The sequence below is a fragment of the Manacus vitellinus genome, unplaced genomic scaffold (genome assembly GCF_001715985.3).
Source record: "Manacus vitellinus isolate BGI_N305 unplaced genomic scaffold, ASM171598v3 scaffold_9_pilon, whole genome shotgun sequence".
NCBI lineage: Eukaryota > Metazoa > Chordata > Aves > Passeriformes > Pipridae > Manacus > Manacus vitellinus.
Window position 1 is genome coordinate 15640513 of NW_021940917.1, and position 18957 is coordinate 15659469.

Sequence of the window (18957 nt, forward strand, 5' to 3'; positions counted from 1 at the left end):
TTGCACAGTTTCCATGGAGACTGAACCTAAAGAATTCTTCTTTCTATTTCTGTCTGTGAAAATCCCATCACATTTAAGCTGCCAAGTTTCTCAGGAGAGCCTGAAGGATTAAAAGTGGCAGTTATATCCATGTTAGTGTCTATCACATGCCACTTAATTATTTTTGAAACATATTTACCTTTCCATATGAGGAAAATATCTTACAGTTTCACATGTTTGATCAGATGGAAGCAAATTATTTAAGGACTTCCAACTACATTTCCAAAGCAAATGTATTATCTGAAAACCTCCTTATCTTCTATTCCATCTTACCATACTGGCCAAAGATATATGAGCTACACGTATCTAATGCACTTCCACCTTAATGTCTCTCACTGCATGCCCACAGGCAAACTGATGCAGTCCAGGCTAGGAAAAGTGGATAGTCAGGTGGAATGAAAATTATTGAGATACCGCACAAAGTCCGCCTGGAGGCCAGTCACTAATGATCAACAGGATGTCACACTGGGGCCAATACCATTTCATGTCTTCATTAATGACCTGGGTGATGGGACAGAGTGTCCCCTCAGCCAGTCTGCACACAACACAGAACTGGGAGGAGTGCTCTGTTCAGGAGGTGGGTCTGCTGCCACTCAGGGGCATCTCAACAGGCTACAGAAATGGACTGGTAAGAAACTCAAGAAGTTCAACAAAGGGAGATGCCAAATTCTGCACCTGGGGAAAAGTAAACCCATGCACCAGAACAGGTTTGGGGCTGACCATGTGGAAAGCAGCTTGGCAGAGGGCATATGTTACTCTTGCTGGACAAAAAGCTGAGCATGAGCAAGCAATGTTCCCACGAAACAACCCAGGGCTGCAGTTGGAAAAGCAGAGCCAGCAGGTTGAGAAAGGTGATCTTTCCTCTCTGCTAAGCAGTGGCGAGATCTCGTCTGGAGTTCTGGATCCAGTTGTGGGCTCCCCAGTACAAGACAGACATGGGTGTACTGAAGTGAGTCCACTGAAAGCTCACAAAGATGATTAAGGGATTGGAGCATCTGACATATAGTGGGAGGCTGAGAAAGCTGGGATTGTTTAGCCTTGAGTAGAGTAAGCTCAGCAGGGTTCTCACCACCATTCATAAAAGTCTCATGGGCAGAGGTGAAGAAGATGTACTGAGACTCTTCTCACTGGTGCTCAGTGAAAGGATGAAAGTCAATGGACATAAATTGATATACAACAAATTTCCCTTAAACACCAGTGAACAACTGGTTAACTGCAAGTGTTGCCATACACTGGAGCAGGTTGCTCAAGGAGGCCCTGGAGTATCCCTATTGGCTCTAGCTGACCTTCCTTTGGACAGGAGGGCTGGACTCCAGACTCAAGTATTCTCTGGTTTCATAAATGCAAAATGAAGAAAGTGGGAAAGGTATACATGTGTACTTGCCCTTAGGCAGTGATGCCCAATGGAACTCAGCTTCAAAGAACTTCATCAAGAAGCTCTGGTAAGCCAATGCAACAGATGCAGCTGTAAATTACATGGGCTCTGCTAAGCGGCTGGAATAAACAAAAATAGCCCTGAAGTCAGTTTTCCCTGTCTAGGTCAACCTGCAGGATGCTAGGCTCTTTGCTAAGAACGGCACTGCTGAGTGGTTCTGGGGACATCCATTCATCTAAGACTGTACCAGGATGGGTCAGGAATCCTGACGACATCCTGGGGCAATATAATGGGACCCACTCAGCATGCTCCACAAAGGAGGGCAGTGATTCTTTTAGACCTTCCCATCTGGAGGAAGTGGGGAAAGGATCTTCATCTTGCTCTCAGGACCACATTAAAAAGGAAAGGGTTTGAATTTCACTGACCAAGGCACATTGCTTATAAGACAGTTATCAAGAAGCTTTTATAAAGAACATCCTATGGCATTTAGCAGTTTTTTTAAGAAGTTCAGTCTCCCATACATTTAAGAAAACACATGAAGCAAATGATCCTCTGCCTTCTGCATTTCCAGCTTTGGTTCCAATGAATATCAACAAGGTAATGAGACAATCATTTGGACAGCAATGGCAAAGCACAAGAGTAAAACAGAAGGCATACAGACCAAGTTTTGAGCAGATTAACATACGAATTTAAGTAAGACCCAGCAGCTAGAGATTCCAGTCCATTTTTTGTGCACTGTTTCATAGAGGAAACAACCTTACCAAGTGACCCAAATGAATCTTAAAAATGGCTACAGACACAAGCTGCTCAATGGAATCTACTTACATAAGTGATGTGGGTATTATAGGCCGTAGCTACCCACTTGAGCACAGGTTAAACCAGCACTGTACCTGGCAACACTAATAGCTGAGCTTTTAATCTGCAAAAATTCAACCAAGAAAACATCAGAACAACAACCAACACTACTACAGAGGCATATTATTTGAAACAATATTAAACAAGTACAGATAAGGATTTTGTTACAGAAAGTTTTTCATTATTTTGTTAGAAGAGCTTTCAAAAAACATGCTATATGGTATCATTTTCTCTTCATTGTATGTTAGTGTCCATCACAGTCTGCAGTCTAGGTTTTAAACAACGTTAAAACTGCAGCTCTTTAAATTATGGGAACTCTTACTCTTTCCCCTTTCCTCCCCAGACAATGGCATGAGCAGTTTACTGTGCTCAGAGTCCTCCAAGCACAAGCAAAAAGTGTCAGTTTCAAAGCACCTACAGTGTAATAGTGAAGAATGGAAAGTGGGCCTGCTAAAAAAAAACCCAACACAACATGAACAAGGTTGTGAACAGTGAAACAATACAGCACTGTTTTAAACAAAGCATGGCAGAGGTATAAAAGAATTGGGAAAAACAGGACATTAATAGAATGCAAGCAATACCCGGGTTCATGGGTTACATATTTCCTAGAAGACAAGTGGCAGCACTTTTTATATGTACATGAGCACCCTTCTTAAAGAGAGTTGAAAGAACAGAGAAAACTTGAAGAGCTTGGATACTAGAAAAATGTATTGATGGAGCAAAGGAGTAACTAAAGCTAAACTGAGGAACGTTAGAGTTAAAACTTAATCTGGTGTCAAGTCACCAGGCAGTAAGGAAAATTCAAGAAAAGGATCTCTTGTCTCTTAGGATCAAGACATCAATAATTAGTGTATTCCCCATCTACTCCTCCTGAAGCAAAAAAAATACCAGAATGAACAGAGAAAAGGCTGGCTTTCAGAAGCCAGAACACCAGTACTTAGACCGTACCAATCTATGTAAGACCAAAAATGACTTCAAGCTAGCTGGCCTCAGGCCAGACTCAGAGTGAGTCTCAATCTACACTAAGGAATGCATTACTAGAGCAATACAATGGCCCAGCACTGGGCTGCATAATTCCACAGCAACCAAGCAGAGTTGCTAGACATCTTTAGAGAGCAATATAGCAGACAGACAAAGCAGTCAATAAAGGTTAATCACTGTGAATACCTGTTAAAGGTGCCTGTTAATACAGAACTATGGAACACAGTGACTGTGCAGGGATTTAGTCAGTTAGAACAGGTCCCTGTTGGCTCAAAAACCCCCTAGACAGTGCAGCTGGATCAGCTGGGGATCCCATCTCCTTACACCTTTAATGAACACACATCAGTCAACATAAGTTCACAGTGAAGGCATAGCCCAAAACAAACAAGCAGAAGACAAAAGTCAAAAAACCCCAAAAAGCACTGACACGATGAGACTGGATGACACTGTAGATAAAAGGGACTCAGAGATTTACAGAGGATAACAATGCATAAGTCAAAAACCTGTGATAAACTGAATACTGCCTAAAAATCCCACCTGCCAATCCTACTGCGACATTTTCTTCATCAATTATAAAAAATGCATTTCAATTCCACAGATAACAGAGAAAAGACTCTGAGATAGTAAGAATTTAGTCACTGTCAAATGTTATTTCTGTGAAAATATATCAAGTTTTTGAATTTTGGCATTGACAGGATACAATAAAGAACTCACAACTCCTCTGTCTATTTTAACATTCTGCATCACTCCCTTTGAGTATCCTGAATGATGAGTTAAAAACAATTTTAGAGAGTCCAATTGGATTTTACATGTACACTCTTAAATTACCAGGTATTTTTCAACTGTCTTCTTAAAACTCTGAAGCACTAACTCATTTTAAATTATCCGCCACACAAGATACCCAAAGCACAAATATTTTATCTACAAATGACTGCAATAACCAGTAACATACGATAATGTAAGTATGGTTTATTCATAAAACGTTGCATGTCACTATGTCAAAGAACACCACGTTAGTTAAGTCTGAATTCTATTCTATTCCTTTAAAAAGTCTTTCTCGGGTCTCTGACTCAATAGGTTCCGAGAAGAATGTTTTTAGGCAGAACATGCTGTCACAACAAAACGTAATAACATTTTAAGTAATTTAGCACAGCAAACTGAGAACGCATTCAGAGAAAAAAAAATTAGTGAAACATACATGCATATTCCCAGCGCAAAACTTCTGCAAATAAAATGAAACTGGAAGAGTCAGGTGATACAAATTCATGCCTAAGAAAGAACATGCATTTTCTTAATAGAAAACTAACTTCCAAGGGGAAAAAAAAAAAATTACGTGACCACAAACTATTTCTTTGACGAAACATACACTTTATGGATGGTATTTATATCTGCAGTACACAGAGGAGCACTACTTTAGTTCAGAGCATGATTACCTGGTAACTTCAGAACTTAAGTAGCACAGCAGATGAATGGCCCAAAGAAAAGGTCCCGCATATGTTGCAAATGCCGTAAGGAAGATAGCTGGTATCTCCACATAGCTTTCTAGTCCCACAAAACCTGCTGAAACATCCACAGTAGCAATGCCATTTGAATTTCCCTGAAAATAGAGATAAAATTGCAAATACTCAAATATCCCCAAAGACACATTTAGAATACATTAGAATAATATTAATTGTTGCGCCATTTAAAGACTTACTCTTTAAGCCACTTTAGAGTACAGCTATATTCTTTACATCTGAATTTTAATAAAACAGCATACCAAACAAATGCTTTTATTTAGGATTTACACACTAATGAAGGCATAAACAGCATGCTATTTTGCATATTTTGTCTGCAAATAAACATGACTATTGTTTAATAAATTACATTAAAAATAATCTAAAGAAAGCGCCTACACTTTCTGATTTCAGTTGCACTAATGAAAAAAAGCATTTTTCATCACACATGCTTCAAACACAAGATTTTAGGACTGCTGCCTAAAATTACACCAGGAAATAAATATTTCTTGCCCTTAGAGACAACAGGACTCTAATTTAGAGCTGTAATGGAACATTACATCGCCCACCTGCCAGTCCCATGGCACAAGTGTCTGCATGTAAACAGATTAAGATAGGAAAATTTAGAAAGGTTTCTGCTACCCAAGTGTTATACCACAAAAGACTGCACTGAAATGGACCAAAAGTCAGCCTAGATAGCCTGAATCATCAATAAAAGACATTTAAAACCTAGTAAACGAAAAAAGAAGGAACATACAGCAATTAAAGTACCAAGACTTGTGTATTTTATGTAGTTTTCCAGTGATCAAAACCACTAAATACCAAGGAATAATATAAAATTGAAGGAATTGTTTTTGACTGAAAATCCCAAAAGTATTTAACTTTACTCAAATACCTAAAGCAGCAAATACACCCTGTGATTAAGGCAGAATGGCCAGTTACCCCATCATACACACATCTGCCACAGAGTCCAGAGCGCACGAAAAAGCACCAAAAATAGGTAGTTTTTCAGGTACATAACTAAGCAGGCACCAGTGACAGCAAAAAGAAAAAAACTGTTCCTGAAACAGCTCTAAAGTCTAAGAGGAGAAAGCCATCCATGTTGACAGAACCCTTCAGAGTTCATTATAAGTAGTCACTGTCCTCGTGGATCCTACCATGAAGATGTCCTCACAACATGTAAGGGGAGTCTGAAGCTGTAAAGAGGGCAGTAAGGTATGAATTTTACAAAGATATCATGCAGCAGAAAAATCTTCACTTATGACCGTCAGTCTTCCTCATTTTGTCTTTCATCATGCACCACTGTAGTAAATTACTGCTCCACTGCACCAGTGTAATAAATTACTGTTATGCATTTAGTGTAATTTTAAGCAATGACAGGAACAGAGCAAAGAATAACTAATGATGAGCAGCTAAAGAAAAGGCGTATCTGTGCCCTAGAACGTGTAGGATGAGATTGGAAAAGAAAGCTGTAAATTAAGGCTACTCCTCAGGTTTAAGGGGTATAGACTGAGGTCATGGCAAGAGCAGAAAGGTCAAGTGCAGCACTTTGAAAGCAGGGCAGGGTGCTGCTCCTCAATGAACGAAGGTTTGACAGGGACAGGTAGGGAGAGAGCCTGCCTTCTTTTCCCCCGTGCCTGTCCACAACATCAGGTCTTTTCCCCACCACAACTTATTTTTCACTTCCCCCCTTCTCTGCATGATGTGTGCAGAGTAGAAAAGCTGAGACATCAGGAGATCATGCTCATGCCACGAAGAGCTGAAACATCTCTTTAACACTGTTTACTCCACCTTGTTCTATACCTACATCATTTTAAACAAAGTCAAAGACAGAGGGAGTGAACTCGGTGTAGAAGGAACTCAGTGAGTTGAGGAGAAGGGCAGAGAGCACTGCTCCTTCCTGGTTTCTTCTTGCCCTCACTGCCTCCCCAGGGGGAGTAACTCTTTGTGCCCTGTTCTGCAGGACCAGTGACATGCACTGCAGCACTGCATTTATTCTTGCTCTTTCTCACATGTAGTGGGAGGAGGAGGTTCCCCAGGATGCCAAGGTTCTGCTGTCTGCAGACAGACCCTTGCAGGTTTCAAGACCCCAAGCAATCTGGTTTGAACTTCACAGTTGACATTGCTCTGAAAACAGGATGGAACTATGGGCCTTCTGGAGTCCTCTCCAATGTAAATTCACCCTACAATGCTTTGAAATCATAACAAGAGAAAGCTACAAGCCATTTGAAAACATCACTAAGTCCATCTCTTTACCTAGAGGCAAGATGAATTAGATATAAATGATTCTAAAAATGTACAAACCTATTCTGTTTTCTTCCAATGATAAAAAGCACCAGAAAGTATAAACAAGTCTTAAAGGTTTTGAGACTGTATTTTCCTTCTCTTGTTCTGCAGATATACTGCACTAAGGATGGGAACAAACCCACACTAATAAATAAACATGTGGAATTTTTGTTCATTTATAAGCTTTCATCCAAGGTAATGAAAATATTTTTAAGACACATTTGCTGCAAAATAGATTTTTTAGGAGCTGCTTTAGTTAAGAGAAACAATCAACTCATTTGTTTCTATTCTCACTGCATTTGAAGGGTAAGTGGCAATGATAAAGATACAGCATACTTTTGAGAAGTTACTGATGAGTGACAAGATGTGGACGACAACTCAAGAGCTTAAGAGAACACAATCAACCATTCGAGCTCATTGAAAAATTCATCAAGAGGTTCTTGAGCTTTCAATACCTTAATAAACAAGAAGCATTCTGACAAAATGTATTAATTTAATACATTTTTGACAATACTGGAGTATTTTTAACTTCAAATTTTGCACAAAGTGTTAAAAAAGCAAAGACCCTACTTACTAAAACAAGATTAAAAAACAAATTGGTTTTACCCAGTCCCACATAAATAACACAGCAGTTTATCCAGACAGTCTCTAAAAACCTCCAAGCATGAAGACTGTACCTATGTGAGCAACCTTTTCCATGGCTTACTATTCACAAAAATCTTGCTAAAAGGCTGGAAAAATGAAATAATGTGTAGTTTTCCCATTTAAGTTACAACTGTTCAATAAATTTGCATTTTAGGTTCAAATTGTGAGAGAATGGAAAAGATCAGCTGGTTCTGCAAGGGAAGGTAAGCTGTGAAATGAGCATGAAAACAAGGCAGGTGAGAGCAGAAAGTCAGGACTGTGCAGTGGTAATGTCCAAGTCAGGGCTGGATCTGGAGACAGTGATCAGGGCCAGATGCAATCCAGGGATTACAAGTCTGTCCAAGATTAGGCCAAAAAGCCCAGCCACCAGGTCCAGGTCTAGGTCAGGATCAAGAAAGTACAAGACAGGCACAGACACACCTGATTACCCAGTTGTGATACAGCACAGACAGTAAAGCATCAGATTAAAGCAGTTCCAAAAAGCAAAGTAGTGTCAGGCCCTTCTAGTTTTTTTCCCAACAGCTCCTGCCTATGAAGGAGGTGACGCTGAACTCTGCTAACTAAACTCCTAGACAGAGATGCAATCAGGGTCCTGACACAGATGAAGCATAGAATGCAAAACTGAGTGTAAGATCAAAGTATTTGTTTTCAACCTGCCCTTAATTTGGGGTGTTTTTTCCTACTTACATTCAAAATTTAAAAATTAGCTTCCACACCCATGCACTTTATTTTTTACCCCATGTTCATCAGTTATACCAGCTGGTTAATGAAAAATAATATCTGTTCCTACGAACCTTGCTTACTCTGTACACAGGATTTTCACAGCTCTACTTCCATGAAGTCTTGAAGGACCCTACAGTATTCTTTTGGAAGAACACTGCCTCATTCATTAAATATGCTATCCTGAACAGGGCTATTTTTAGCCAGTATCATATTCAAAGGGCCAGCTCTTCCATTCCACGCTCAGCAAGACAGAGTTACTGCTTTTGTCATTTCATACCCCCTTGTCTACCGAGATTTAATAAGGCTCAGCAACATGGGCAAGAAGTCTCGTTCTCTTCCTAATCACATCAAGACATGTGCAAAAAGCACAAATCTCTCTCCTATTTCCAGATGGAAGTGCTTCATATTTAGTTTATATTTTTCTTCTCCTACCTCATTTAGCTAGCACAGTTTAAATTTAGTATCCAATCTGATCGACATCAACAACAAATTTCAGTGGTTTTCAATTTTTTGTACTTGAACCATAAACCTGCTCTCATTTTTATGTGTACATTAGATCTTTATGCCTGTCTGGAAATTAAAACCCCAGCACCACTCCAAGCCCAGTCAGTTTCACAGTGATAGCTCTAGGAACCACAAAACTTGAGGGGAAAAAAAGTCAGGGAAGAATTCAAATCTATTCCAGCAGTGCACACAATACCTAATAATGCATTTGTGCTTCCTTCACATCTTAGAATTCTAGCATCAAAAATCAGTCATCCAAAACGTAAGACCTCAGTGCTCATGGTCGTGGTCATGGACAGGACAGGTAACTGCTAAATCTGGGACAGCTGCACTTTACTCAGTAAGAACAGTGTCACTTCACTGGAAGGCACAGAACTAAGGAGGGGATCTGTAAGCCTTCCCCAAGCAAACACCTTCCTGGTTTTCCCACAAGGTAAAAGATTAAATGGCTTATTCCAACAATTAAAATCTGTTACTAAATCAGCATGGATACTTTCAGAGTTCCACCTCTCATCACCAAGTTAAGGAAAAGCTGGAAAACATACATAACCACATGAAATTACCTATGGCTTCACCCAAGGTCATTTGCCTATGGTACTTCTGAGATATACAATAAATACTTAAAGTTTGACTGCCTGCATTTGTCACAAGAGGTCTGAGCAAACAGGAAAACTGCATTTCCATGAGAAGAGACTGTTTGGAACACACCTGAAGGGGAGGTTACCTCTATATGCTTGGGAGAGGGAAGTCCCAGTGCAGGGGATAGATTTTTTTTCCAAAATAGGTATAGAAAATGGCGCAGAAACTGGTAAACGTTCACCTGTTGTATATCTGATATGGATCCTGCATCTACAGTTCAGTAACTAACAGTTAATTATCAACATATAATTGTCAGATAATTAATGTGTCATTAATAAAACAATAAGACACTTCAATCCTGACTTTAAGCTACACAAACTGAGCAGTTTTTCCCTTGCAACAAGTCATTCTGAACTCAAAGGAAAGGGAACAAGAAACTTAAAAGTATATATATAAAAAAATCCCAATTAATAGGCAGTGAGGTTTTTTAAGGTTGTCAGCTTTTTAATTTTACCTGTTAGTTCAGATCAGAATGCTGCATACCGAGCAAAACAACGTAAAAAGGTCATGAAATCAAAATAGTTTCTGGAGGAAGCTTCTTCTATTCTTGGATCTACAGTCCCAGACTGGAAAAGCTATTCTAAGAATAAATTGAGAGAAATTTACCAAATGAAGAGAGAGCATTAATCAGATTCTGAGGGGCCTTTGTTACCTCTGTAATTTTATGAACGACCAGCTCAACCATTCTGCTTTTCTCTGCTAATATTTTGTACATCAGATAACTGATTTCAATTGTGAACAGCAAAAAAACCTGTCCCTCTAAGCCTTGTATGATTTAATTTGTTTCTTTCCATGCCTTCAGAACAGTTTTTTTGTCAGAGAATAAAAGAACAAAGGCAACATCCGAAGATTGGTGTTTTGGTCAAACTCTTAATCTCCATCCTAAAAAGGGCATCTAATGTAAATGTACTTACAACACTTTTAAAAGACAACTGAAAACTTGTTCTCTAAGGAACAGGGGGTGTGAAAGAAAATCCCATCTGTCTGGACTCTTAAAAGCACTTTTTCCTTTAGCAGAATTGATTTCTCTATTTCTGAAACATCTCTAAGATGTTCTGAAAATAGAAAAAAAAAAAGAGAAATAAAGAGAGAAAATAGAGAAGTAGGCCCCAATCACAATTCTTCTTTCTCTTCTACTACAATTTGTTTGCCATTTTAATCAGTCTTGGGAATGGTGACTGCACACACACACACCTTAGTAGACAGACACAAAAAGTAATTTTTTGTAAAAGACTGTTGGCATGTTCTAAAATGGATACATTTATAAAAAGTCCTATGCTAAAGAGAGTTAAGAACTTTTCAGAATTTTTGCTAAGCTGTTGCTTAATCACACAGGTCACAGAATACACTGAGTTGGAAGGGACCCACAAGGACCATCGAGTCCAACCTTAACTCTGCACAGAACCATCCCCAAGAGTCACACTATGTGCCTGAGAGTATCATCCAAACACCTCTTGAATTCTGTCAGGCTTGGTGCTGTGATCACTGCCCTGGGGAGCCTGTTCAGTGCCCAACCACTCTCTGGGGGAAGAACCTTTTTCTAATATCAGCCTAAACCTCCCCTGACACAACTTCAGGCCATTCCCTCAGGTCCTGTCACTGGTCACCACAGAGAAGAGATCAGTGCCTGCCCCTCCTCTTCCCCTCCCAAGGAAGTTGTAACTGCAATGAGCTCTCTCCTCAGTCTCCTCTTCTCCAGCTGAACACACCAAGTGCCCTCAGCTGCTCCTCACATGGCTTCTCCTCAAGGCCCTTCACCATCTTCACTGCCCTCCTTTGGACACTCTCTAATGGCTTAATATCTTTCTTATATTGCAGTGCCCAAAACTGCCACAATATTCAAAGGTGACACTGCCCCAGGTCAGAGCAGAGCAGGACAATCCCCTCCCTCGACCGGCTGGTGATGCAGGGTTGGTCCTCCTGGCTGCCAGGGCACTGCTGACTCAGATTCAATTTGCCATAGACCAGGACCCCCAGGTCCCTTTCCTGGCACTGCTTTCCAGCCTCTCATTCCCCAGTCTGTACAAACATCCAGGGTTGCCCCATCCCAGGTGCAGAATCAGCACTTCCCCTCACTGAACTTCATATGGTTGGTGATTGCCTAGTCCTGATTTGTCCAGGTTTCTCTGCAGGGCCTCCCTGCCTCCAAGGGAGTGAACAGCTCCACCCAGTTTTGTGTCATCTGCAGACTTGCTCAGTATCCCTTCCAGTCCTGCGTTTAAACCATTTATGAAGATGCTGAAGAGCACAGGGCCTAAGATGGAGCCCTGCAGAATCCCACTAGTTGTACCAGCTGTGTGACACTCCCAGTTAATTTCTGGCAAGTTGAAGTCCCCCCTAAGGACAGGGGCAGTTGACTTGGAAGTGTCCCTTAGTCCCTCAAAGAGTAATTCATCAGCATCAGCATCCTGGCTGGGAGGTCTGTGGCAGACTCCCACAATGACATTTGCATTATTTGTTTGCCCCTTGATTCTTACCCAGAGGTTCCCAACTGTGCCACTGCCAGCTGTGAGCTCCATCATCCTGACCTTTCTACTACACACAGTGCCACCCTTCTGCCTCTTCTGCCCTGCCTGTCCCTCCTGAAGAGCCTGGAACCAACCAACAGGGCACTCCAGTCACAGGTCTCATCCCACCAGGTTTCACTTATGCCAATGATGTCAAATCTCTCTTCAAAGCTGGAATTTACAGGCATGTGATGGGACACAAAAAGGCAGCTTCTTATCTGGGTCTGTTCTATTTCATATAAGCCAACGTGGTAAACAGCACTGGGGCAAAAGCTTTGGTCTGCTTCTACCAGAAGTTTTGATAAGTAACTATCACCCAAGTTATTCACCAGGTCTTACAGGAGATGCAAAAAGACCCACCTAGAAATCTGGCTCGCAACAAAGCAATGGAGAATTTCTCATTTCTGAGGTTTGGATGCTGCAATTCAGCAGCAGACTATGAGCAAGAAATTTCCTTGTCAGAGCTAATTTTTAAAACATCCCAAAGTTTGCTGAAATCTGTATCACACTGGAAGTTATTATCTCCAAAGGAAACACTTCTAGAGGAAATGACAAAATTTCCAACAGTGTGAGGGGGCCTGGGAGGATGCTCTGAAGCTGCAGGATATCCAAGAACACAATCTGTAGCCAAGCAAAATGAAAATCGCTTCTTTCTGCCTTCTAAAAACCAAAGAAATCCTCAATTGCAAGGGCATTGGAAGGTGCAAAGTATTAATGATGAAAAATAAAAATCTTAAAATAAATTTCCATCTTCCCACTAACACCAGTATAAGACCACTAAAAAACCATAGCATGTGCTATCAGATCTGTTACCATCTACTGGTCTTGCATAAATACAGTTTTATTGGTGTAGAAAAACTCCTTTGGCATATGCAAAGATGAAAATTTGGAAAGACATATCAAGCTCCTGACAGCTCTAATAGCTCATTTCTGGAAAAGGTGTACAGCTGTTCCAAAGTTCAGGAAATTCTTCCAGAAAAGTTATTCCCAAATTTTTGGCATCACTTAGATCAGAGAAGACACAAAATTTAGCCTGCTACATTACACTTCCACAACAAAACTATTTTTTCAAGAAGTCCTTATTTTCTATTCCATCATGCCATGGCTGCACATACATGGGCTACATGTATCTAATGTACTTTCCCCTCACAAGAGCTTTTAAGACCGTCTCTCATCACATCCCCATGGACAAACTGATGCAGTCCAGGCTAGGAAAGTGGACAGTCAGGTGGACTTCCAATTGATCAAATACTGAGCTCACAGGGTTGCCATCAGCAGCACGAAGTCCACTTGGAGGCCAATCACTAGCAATGAACCACAAGGACTGACAGTGGGGCTGATACTGTTTAACATCTTCACTAATTACGTGGACAATGGGGCACAGTGTCCCCTCAGGAAGTCTGCACACAATACATAACTGGGAGGAGTGGTTGATACAGCAGATGGCTCTGCAAATGGGCCTGCTGCCACTCAGAGACTCCCTGACTGACTAGAGAAATGGACTGACAGGAAATTCATGAAGTTCAGCAAAGGGAAATATCAAATCCAACACTTGGGGAGGAATAAAACTATGCCTTTCCTCACACTGGGAACTAACTGTATGGAAAGAAACCTGGAAGAGATCACCCAGTCATTTGCCCTTTGCGCAAAGACCTACAGCACCTGAGACTACATTAGGGAGAGCCTCACTAGCTGGTTGAGGGAGATACTCTATTCCTTCTACTAAGCCATATCACATATGAGTGCCTGGGTTCAGTTCTGAGCTGGCCACCACAAGAAAGCCATGGGTGTACTGGAAAAAGTCCACTGAAGCATTACACAAAACTGATGATGGTTAGAAAGCATCTGTAATACAAACAACTATTTAGAAGAGCTGGGTATGTTTACTCTCAAGAGAAGAAAGCTCAGCAGGGATCATAACAATGTGTATAAATACCTGATGAGGGGGTAGTACAGAAAATGCAGTCAGACTCTGACCTTTTAAGTCACTCAAGAGTGACTAGCAAAAGGATAAAAAACAACACACACAAACTGAAATATAAGAAGCTCTGTTTAAACATCAAAAAAGGCTTTTTTAATAGCTAGGCTGGTCAAGCACTGGGACCAACTGCCCTGAGAGCTTGCAGAGTCTTCATCCTTTCAGATATTTAAAATAGGGAGTGGACATAGTCCAGACCAACCTGATCTATTTGACCTGCTCTTAGACGGAGGGAGGTTGGACTGAATGATCTCCAGAGGCATCTTCCAGCCTCAACTCTCCTGTAATTTCACGGTTCTTTGAAATTCTCAGCCAAGTGTACCAAGAATTCAGCATCACTGAAAATGGATTGCTTTACAAAAATATTAATAACATTCTTTATTGTCCCTTTTCCATAACTTGGATTTTTTTCCCGGCCTTCCCAGCCTACCCACCATTAAATTTCTGGCAGCTGTTTTCACTTGGTACCTCAGTACTGAGAGGGCCCTCTCTTCAGCCTCCTGCCAGCCACACCAAGAGCTGCTCTCAGAAGACCATAATCAAAGCTGACTGGTGAACAGTAACACTCAAAGCGTGCAAAAGCCATTCAATCAGTAAATGTTACATCCTCTGAGCAGGAAAACTGGGCAGGAAGGGAAGAACCACGACGATCTTGCCTGCATCAGCAATATGCTATCTGCACATGTACTCCCAGAGCAAAGTCAAGCCAATCCTCAGTCTGTAGATACGGAGTAGGACATACCCTAAGCTTGACCACAGTTTTAACATCCCCAGCCATGCCTTAGAAGCAAAGTCAACACAGGCCTCACCTTGAACTTTCGTGACAAATCAGAAAACCTCTCCTCCTAAACCAGAAAAAACCTGATTCCCAACCTCACAAACTTAACTTTAGATAGCCTGCTACACTGTTTCCAATGCTACTAGAAGGAGAAAGATCCTGTCCAATGCTAAAATTCCTTTCCTTCCACGCTAAGGAACGTTTTTGTGGAATTTCAACTTTATTTGCGATGCAGACAACTATGTTATTGAAATCAGTAAGGCTCCTCAGGAGAGAAGATACAATTTGATATAATAACAAAGAAAACTAGTTCTGATATGAGAGATACTACATGCCACAGTCTTAAACTGTATGTATATCTATTTTGATGCAACCAAAGGCTTGTAATGCTCAAGAATCAGTGACAAATAGCGATCTGCCTTTTCTCGGTATTAATCAACTCAGATGATATTTTTTAATTAATTATCACCTGAGTAGTATTTATGAGGCCCATTAACAGACCAAAATCATGCTAGTATAGGTATCTGATCCTTGCAACACTTTTGGAAATCTGTTTTGAGGATTAGACATCAAGGTATGCATCTTTTCCTGGTTCTAAAACCAAAACATTAATAAAACAATTAGAAATTAAACCCTTCTGAGAACTCAGTAAACTCTTCCAGCCTAATATTTAGGTAGCATTTTATTTACAATGGGCAATATTTCTTTGAAAAACTATTCCAGCTCCCACCTCTGCAGCACGGAGAGTATTCAGCTTACCTGAAAATAGAAGAAAGCTTGGCCAAACCAGTAGTGCATGATAGTAATCTGTGCCGCATCAAATTTCAAAGGTCTCCAAATGTATTTTGTCATCATTGTCTGAATCAGCAGGCAAAACACCAAGACTGGTAAATTGTGAGGTCTAAATAGAAGGGCTGCTAGTAGAACCAATCCGCTATATACTTCCCACAATCCTGTGCTCTTCATGCTGGAGTCTGCAGAAATAACCTGTGACTTTAGTAAATCTTTAGTGCCAGTGAAGACTATGCCAAGAACAAAGACATAAACAAAACGAGCTTCAGTGATCCCCCTAAAGAGAAAATAAAATTGGAATAAATAAATAAATAAATAAATAAAAGATGAGTTATTTACTAATACTTACTTCACACACTCTTTCAAGAGAGGTCAAGACCAACCAGTTCTGCCAAACAGGTCAAAATCTAAGGCTGGTACTGGCCAACTTCATGAGAGAGCTTTCTCCAATACAAAAACTCTAGGAAGGGTTCATACTTGAATTAAAACAACTCCAAATCGACTTCAGCAAACAAAAAAGCTTGTGCTAAAAAACTAAATTAATGTAAAATATAAAAATAAAGTTGTATTTCACAGATTTCACAGAATATTCTGAGTTAGAAGAGACCTATACTGATCATCAAGTTGAACCCTTAAGTCACTCTCCCATACAAGGATCGAACAACTAATGTAACCAAAATAAATTTATGCTAATACTATTCAAGATCTAGATCCATAAATATATCCATACAAATATGCCATTTATATGGCACAATGAATGTTAATAAAAAACACTCCTTCAAGAGATATGGAAACTTTATTTCAGAAACTAAATTGACTTAAAAATTCCTATATCTTTTAAGCTGTTCAGTGATTTTTCACAACTCATTCACACAAATATGCTTCTTTTTAGCCCACTAAAAAACAACAGCGAGAGTATTTGAAGATCCTTATTTCAGTCTGAAATCTCTGCACACTTCAGACATTTTCTCACCTTACACAGCTGCGTAGATGTACATATGTGCTGGTTTATACCAGCACATTTTTTCCTTGTTAAGTGTAGAGACTTTTCAAATCCATTTGAAAAAAGCAATTCCACTACAAAAAAACCCTGAGTTTTAAGTAGTAAGTGTAATTGGCATTTATGCTATTTTCAAACCACCTATTTATTCATTTGCCTCTTAATTACCAGTGAAAGGCAGCTTCTGAATAAAACACAGCATGTAGTCCAAAAAGCTGGTAAGGACAAGGACTAGTAAGCTTAAAAACTGTGACCTGCTATTTTAGAAGAGCAAGGTCTGAAAAACTAAGAAAGCGAAAGCAAATATCCATCAAAATGTAGTGACATTCTCATGTTTTCTGGGCAAAAAAAACCCGGATCACATTAGTGTGTGCTAGGCTGTCAATAATCCAATGAATTCACCAAATGAGCACGTGAGAAAAATCTGTGGTTACAGATCTATTTTTTTATCTTGCAAAAGATAAAAATGCACATTATCTACACACTTAATCTGTAATTTAACATACATTATCCTTAGGTTTCACAGGATCACTGACACACAGAATGGGTCAGGTTGAAAGGGACCACAGAAGGTCCTCTGCTCCAGCCTCCAGCACGTTGGCCCCCAACCAGGTGCAGGACCCTGCATTTGCCTTTACTCGAATTTCAGGTTATTCTCTGCCCAGCTCTCCAACCTGCCGAGGTCCTTCCAAAGGGCTGCACAGCCCTCTGGGGTACTGGCCACTCCTCCCAGCTTTGTATCACCAGCAAACTTTCTGAGGAGGCATCTGCCTCTTCATCCAAGTCACTGATGAACAAGTTAAACAATACTCAGCCCAGTATTGAACCTTGGGGGACACCACTAGTGACAGGCCTCCAACAAGACCCCGTACCACTGATTATGACATTCTGGGATCTGCGTTCAGCCAGTTCTCAATCCACCTCACTGTCCTCTCATACTGTTCACACTTCCTGAGTTTGCCTAAGAGGATGTTGTGAGAAACAGTCAAAAGTCTTGCTGAAGTCAAGGTCAACAATATCCACTGCTCTCCTCTCATCCATCCAGGTAGCTGTCTATTGTAGAAGGTAATCGGGTTTGTTAAGAACAATTTACTGTTAGTGAATCCATGATGACTACTCATGATCACCTTTTTTTCATCCATGTAGGTAGAGATGGCCTCCAAAATGAGGTGTTCCGTCACCTTTCCAGGGATTGAGGTGGTCAGTAGTCCTCTGCACCTTCCTCCTTGAAGACCAGGGTGACACTTGCTTTCTTCCCGTCCTCAGACACCTCTCCTGATCACCACGACCTTTCAAAGGTTATCACGAGTGGCCTCGCTGTGGTATCTGCCAGCTCTCTCAGCACTCGGGGATGCATCCCATCAGGGCCCGTGGATTTGTGGATGCCAAGTTTGTGTAGGTGTTCTCTAACCCAATCCTCCTTGACCACAGGAAACTCCTTTCAACATTCCTCTACCCTGGTCTCCTGGGTCAGAGATTCCTGAGGGCTGGTCCTGTCAGTGAAGACCAACACGAAGAAGGCGTTCGGTAACTCTGCCTTCTCTGCATCCTCTGTCACCAGTGTCACTGTCCATTTAGTGATGGGCCCACGTTATCCTCTGTTCTCCCCTTCTCATTGATGTATGATGTAAGAAGCCTGTCTTGTTGACCTTGACATCCTTGGCCAGATTAAACTCCAGATGGACCTTGGTCTTCCTTATCTCATTTCTACCTACTCTGACAACCTCTCTACATTCATTCCAGTGACCTGACCCTGCTTCCATATCCTGTGTATTTCCTGATTACACTTGAGCAGTGACAGGAGCTCCTTGTTCATCCACATGGGTCTCATGTTCCTCCTCCCTGATTTCTTGCTCATCAGGATGTGTCATTCTTAAGCCTGGAGGAAGTAATCCTTGAACATCAATCAGCTGCCCTGGATCCTGCTGGGCCCACAGGACACTTTCAGGAAGATCCCTAAAGAAGCTAAAGCTAGCTCTCCCGAAGTCCATGATTGCTTGCTGCCCTGCTTCCTCTTCGCCCAGTACTGAACTCCACAAGCTCATGGTCACTACAGCCAAGGCTGCCTCCAACCTTCACATCTCCAGCAAGGCCTTCCCTGTTTGTTAGTATGAGGCTGAACAACACAGCGCTACTTGTGGGATCCTCCCCTACCTGTGTCAGAGAGGTGTCATCAATGCTTTCCAGGAACCTTCTGGACTGTTTGTGCTTTGCTGTGTTTCATCCAGATGTCAGGGTTAAGATCCCCTACAAGAACCAGTGACTGTGACCTTGAGGCTGCTTCAAGCTGCCTGTAGAAGTCCTCAGTCACTTTCTCCTCCTGATCAAGCAGCTTGGAACAAACGCCCACAATGCCACC

At 41.1% G+C, this 18957-nt stretch overlaps 1 protein-coding gene across 7 annotated transcripts in view; it reads right to left on the reverse strand.

The window, feature by feature from the left end:
- PIGG (phosphatidylinositol glycan anchor biosynthesis class G) overlaps positions 1-18957 on the reverse strand; it is an 85261-nt gene that overhangs the window by 26071 nt on the left and 40233 nt on the right. For 4 of the 7 annotated variants that reach the window (XM_018086133.2, XM_018086132.2, XM_025896453.2 and 1 more), the window contains 2 exons: positions 15566-15875; positions 4684-4847 (listed from right to left, as the gene is read on the reverse strand). In XM_018086133.2, the coding sequence (XP_017941622.1) occupies positions 4684-4847; positions 15566-15875 (474 nt within the window). Of the gene's footprint in view, positions 1-4683; positions 4848-10457; positions 10599-15565; positions 15876-18957 lie in introns of those variants that run through there. The other 3 variants (XR_001922367.1, XM_018086134.2, XM_018086135.2) reach the window with 3 other exon arrangements.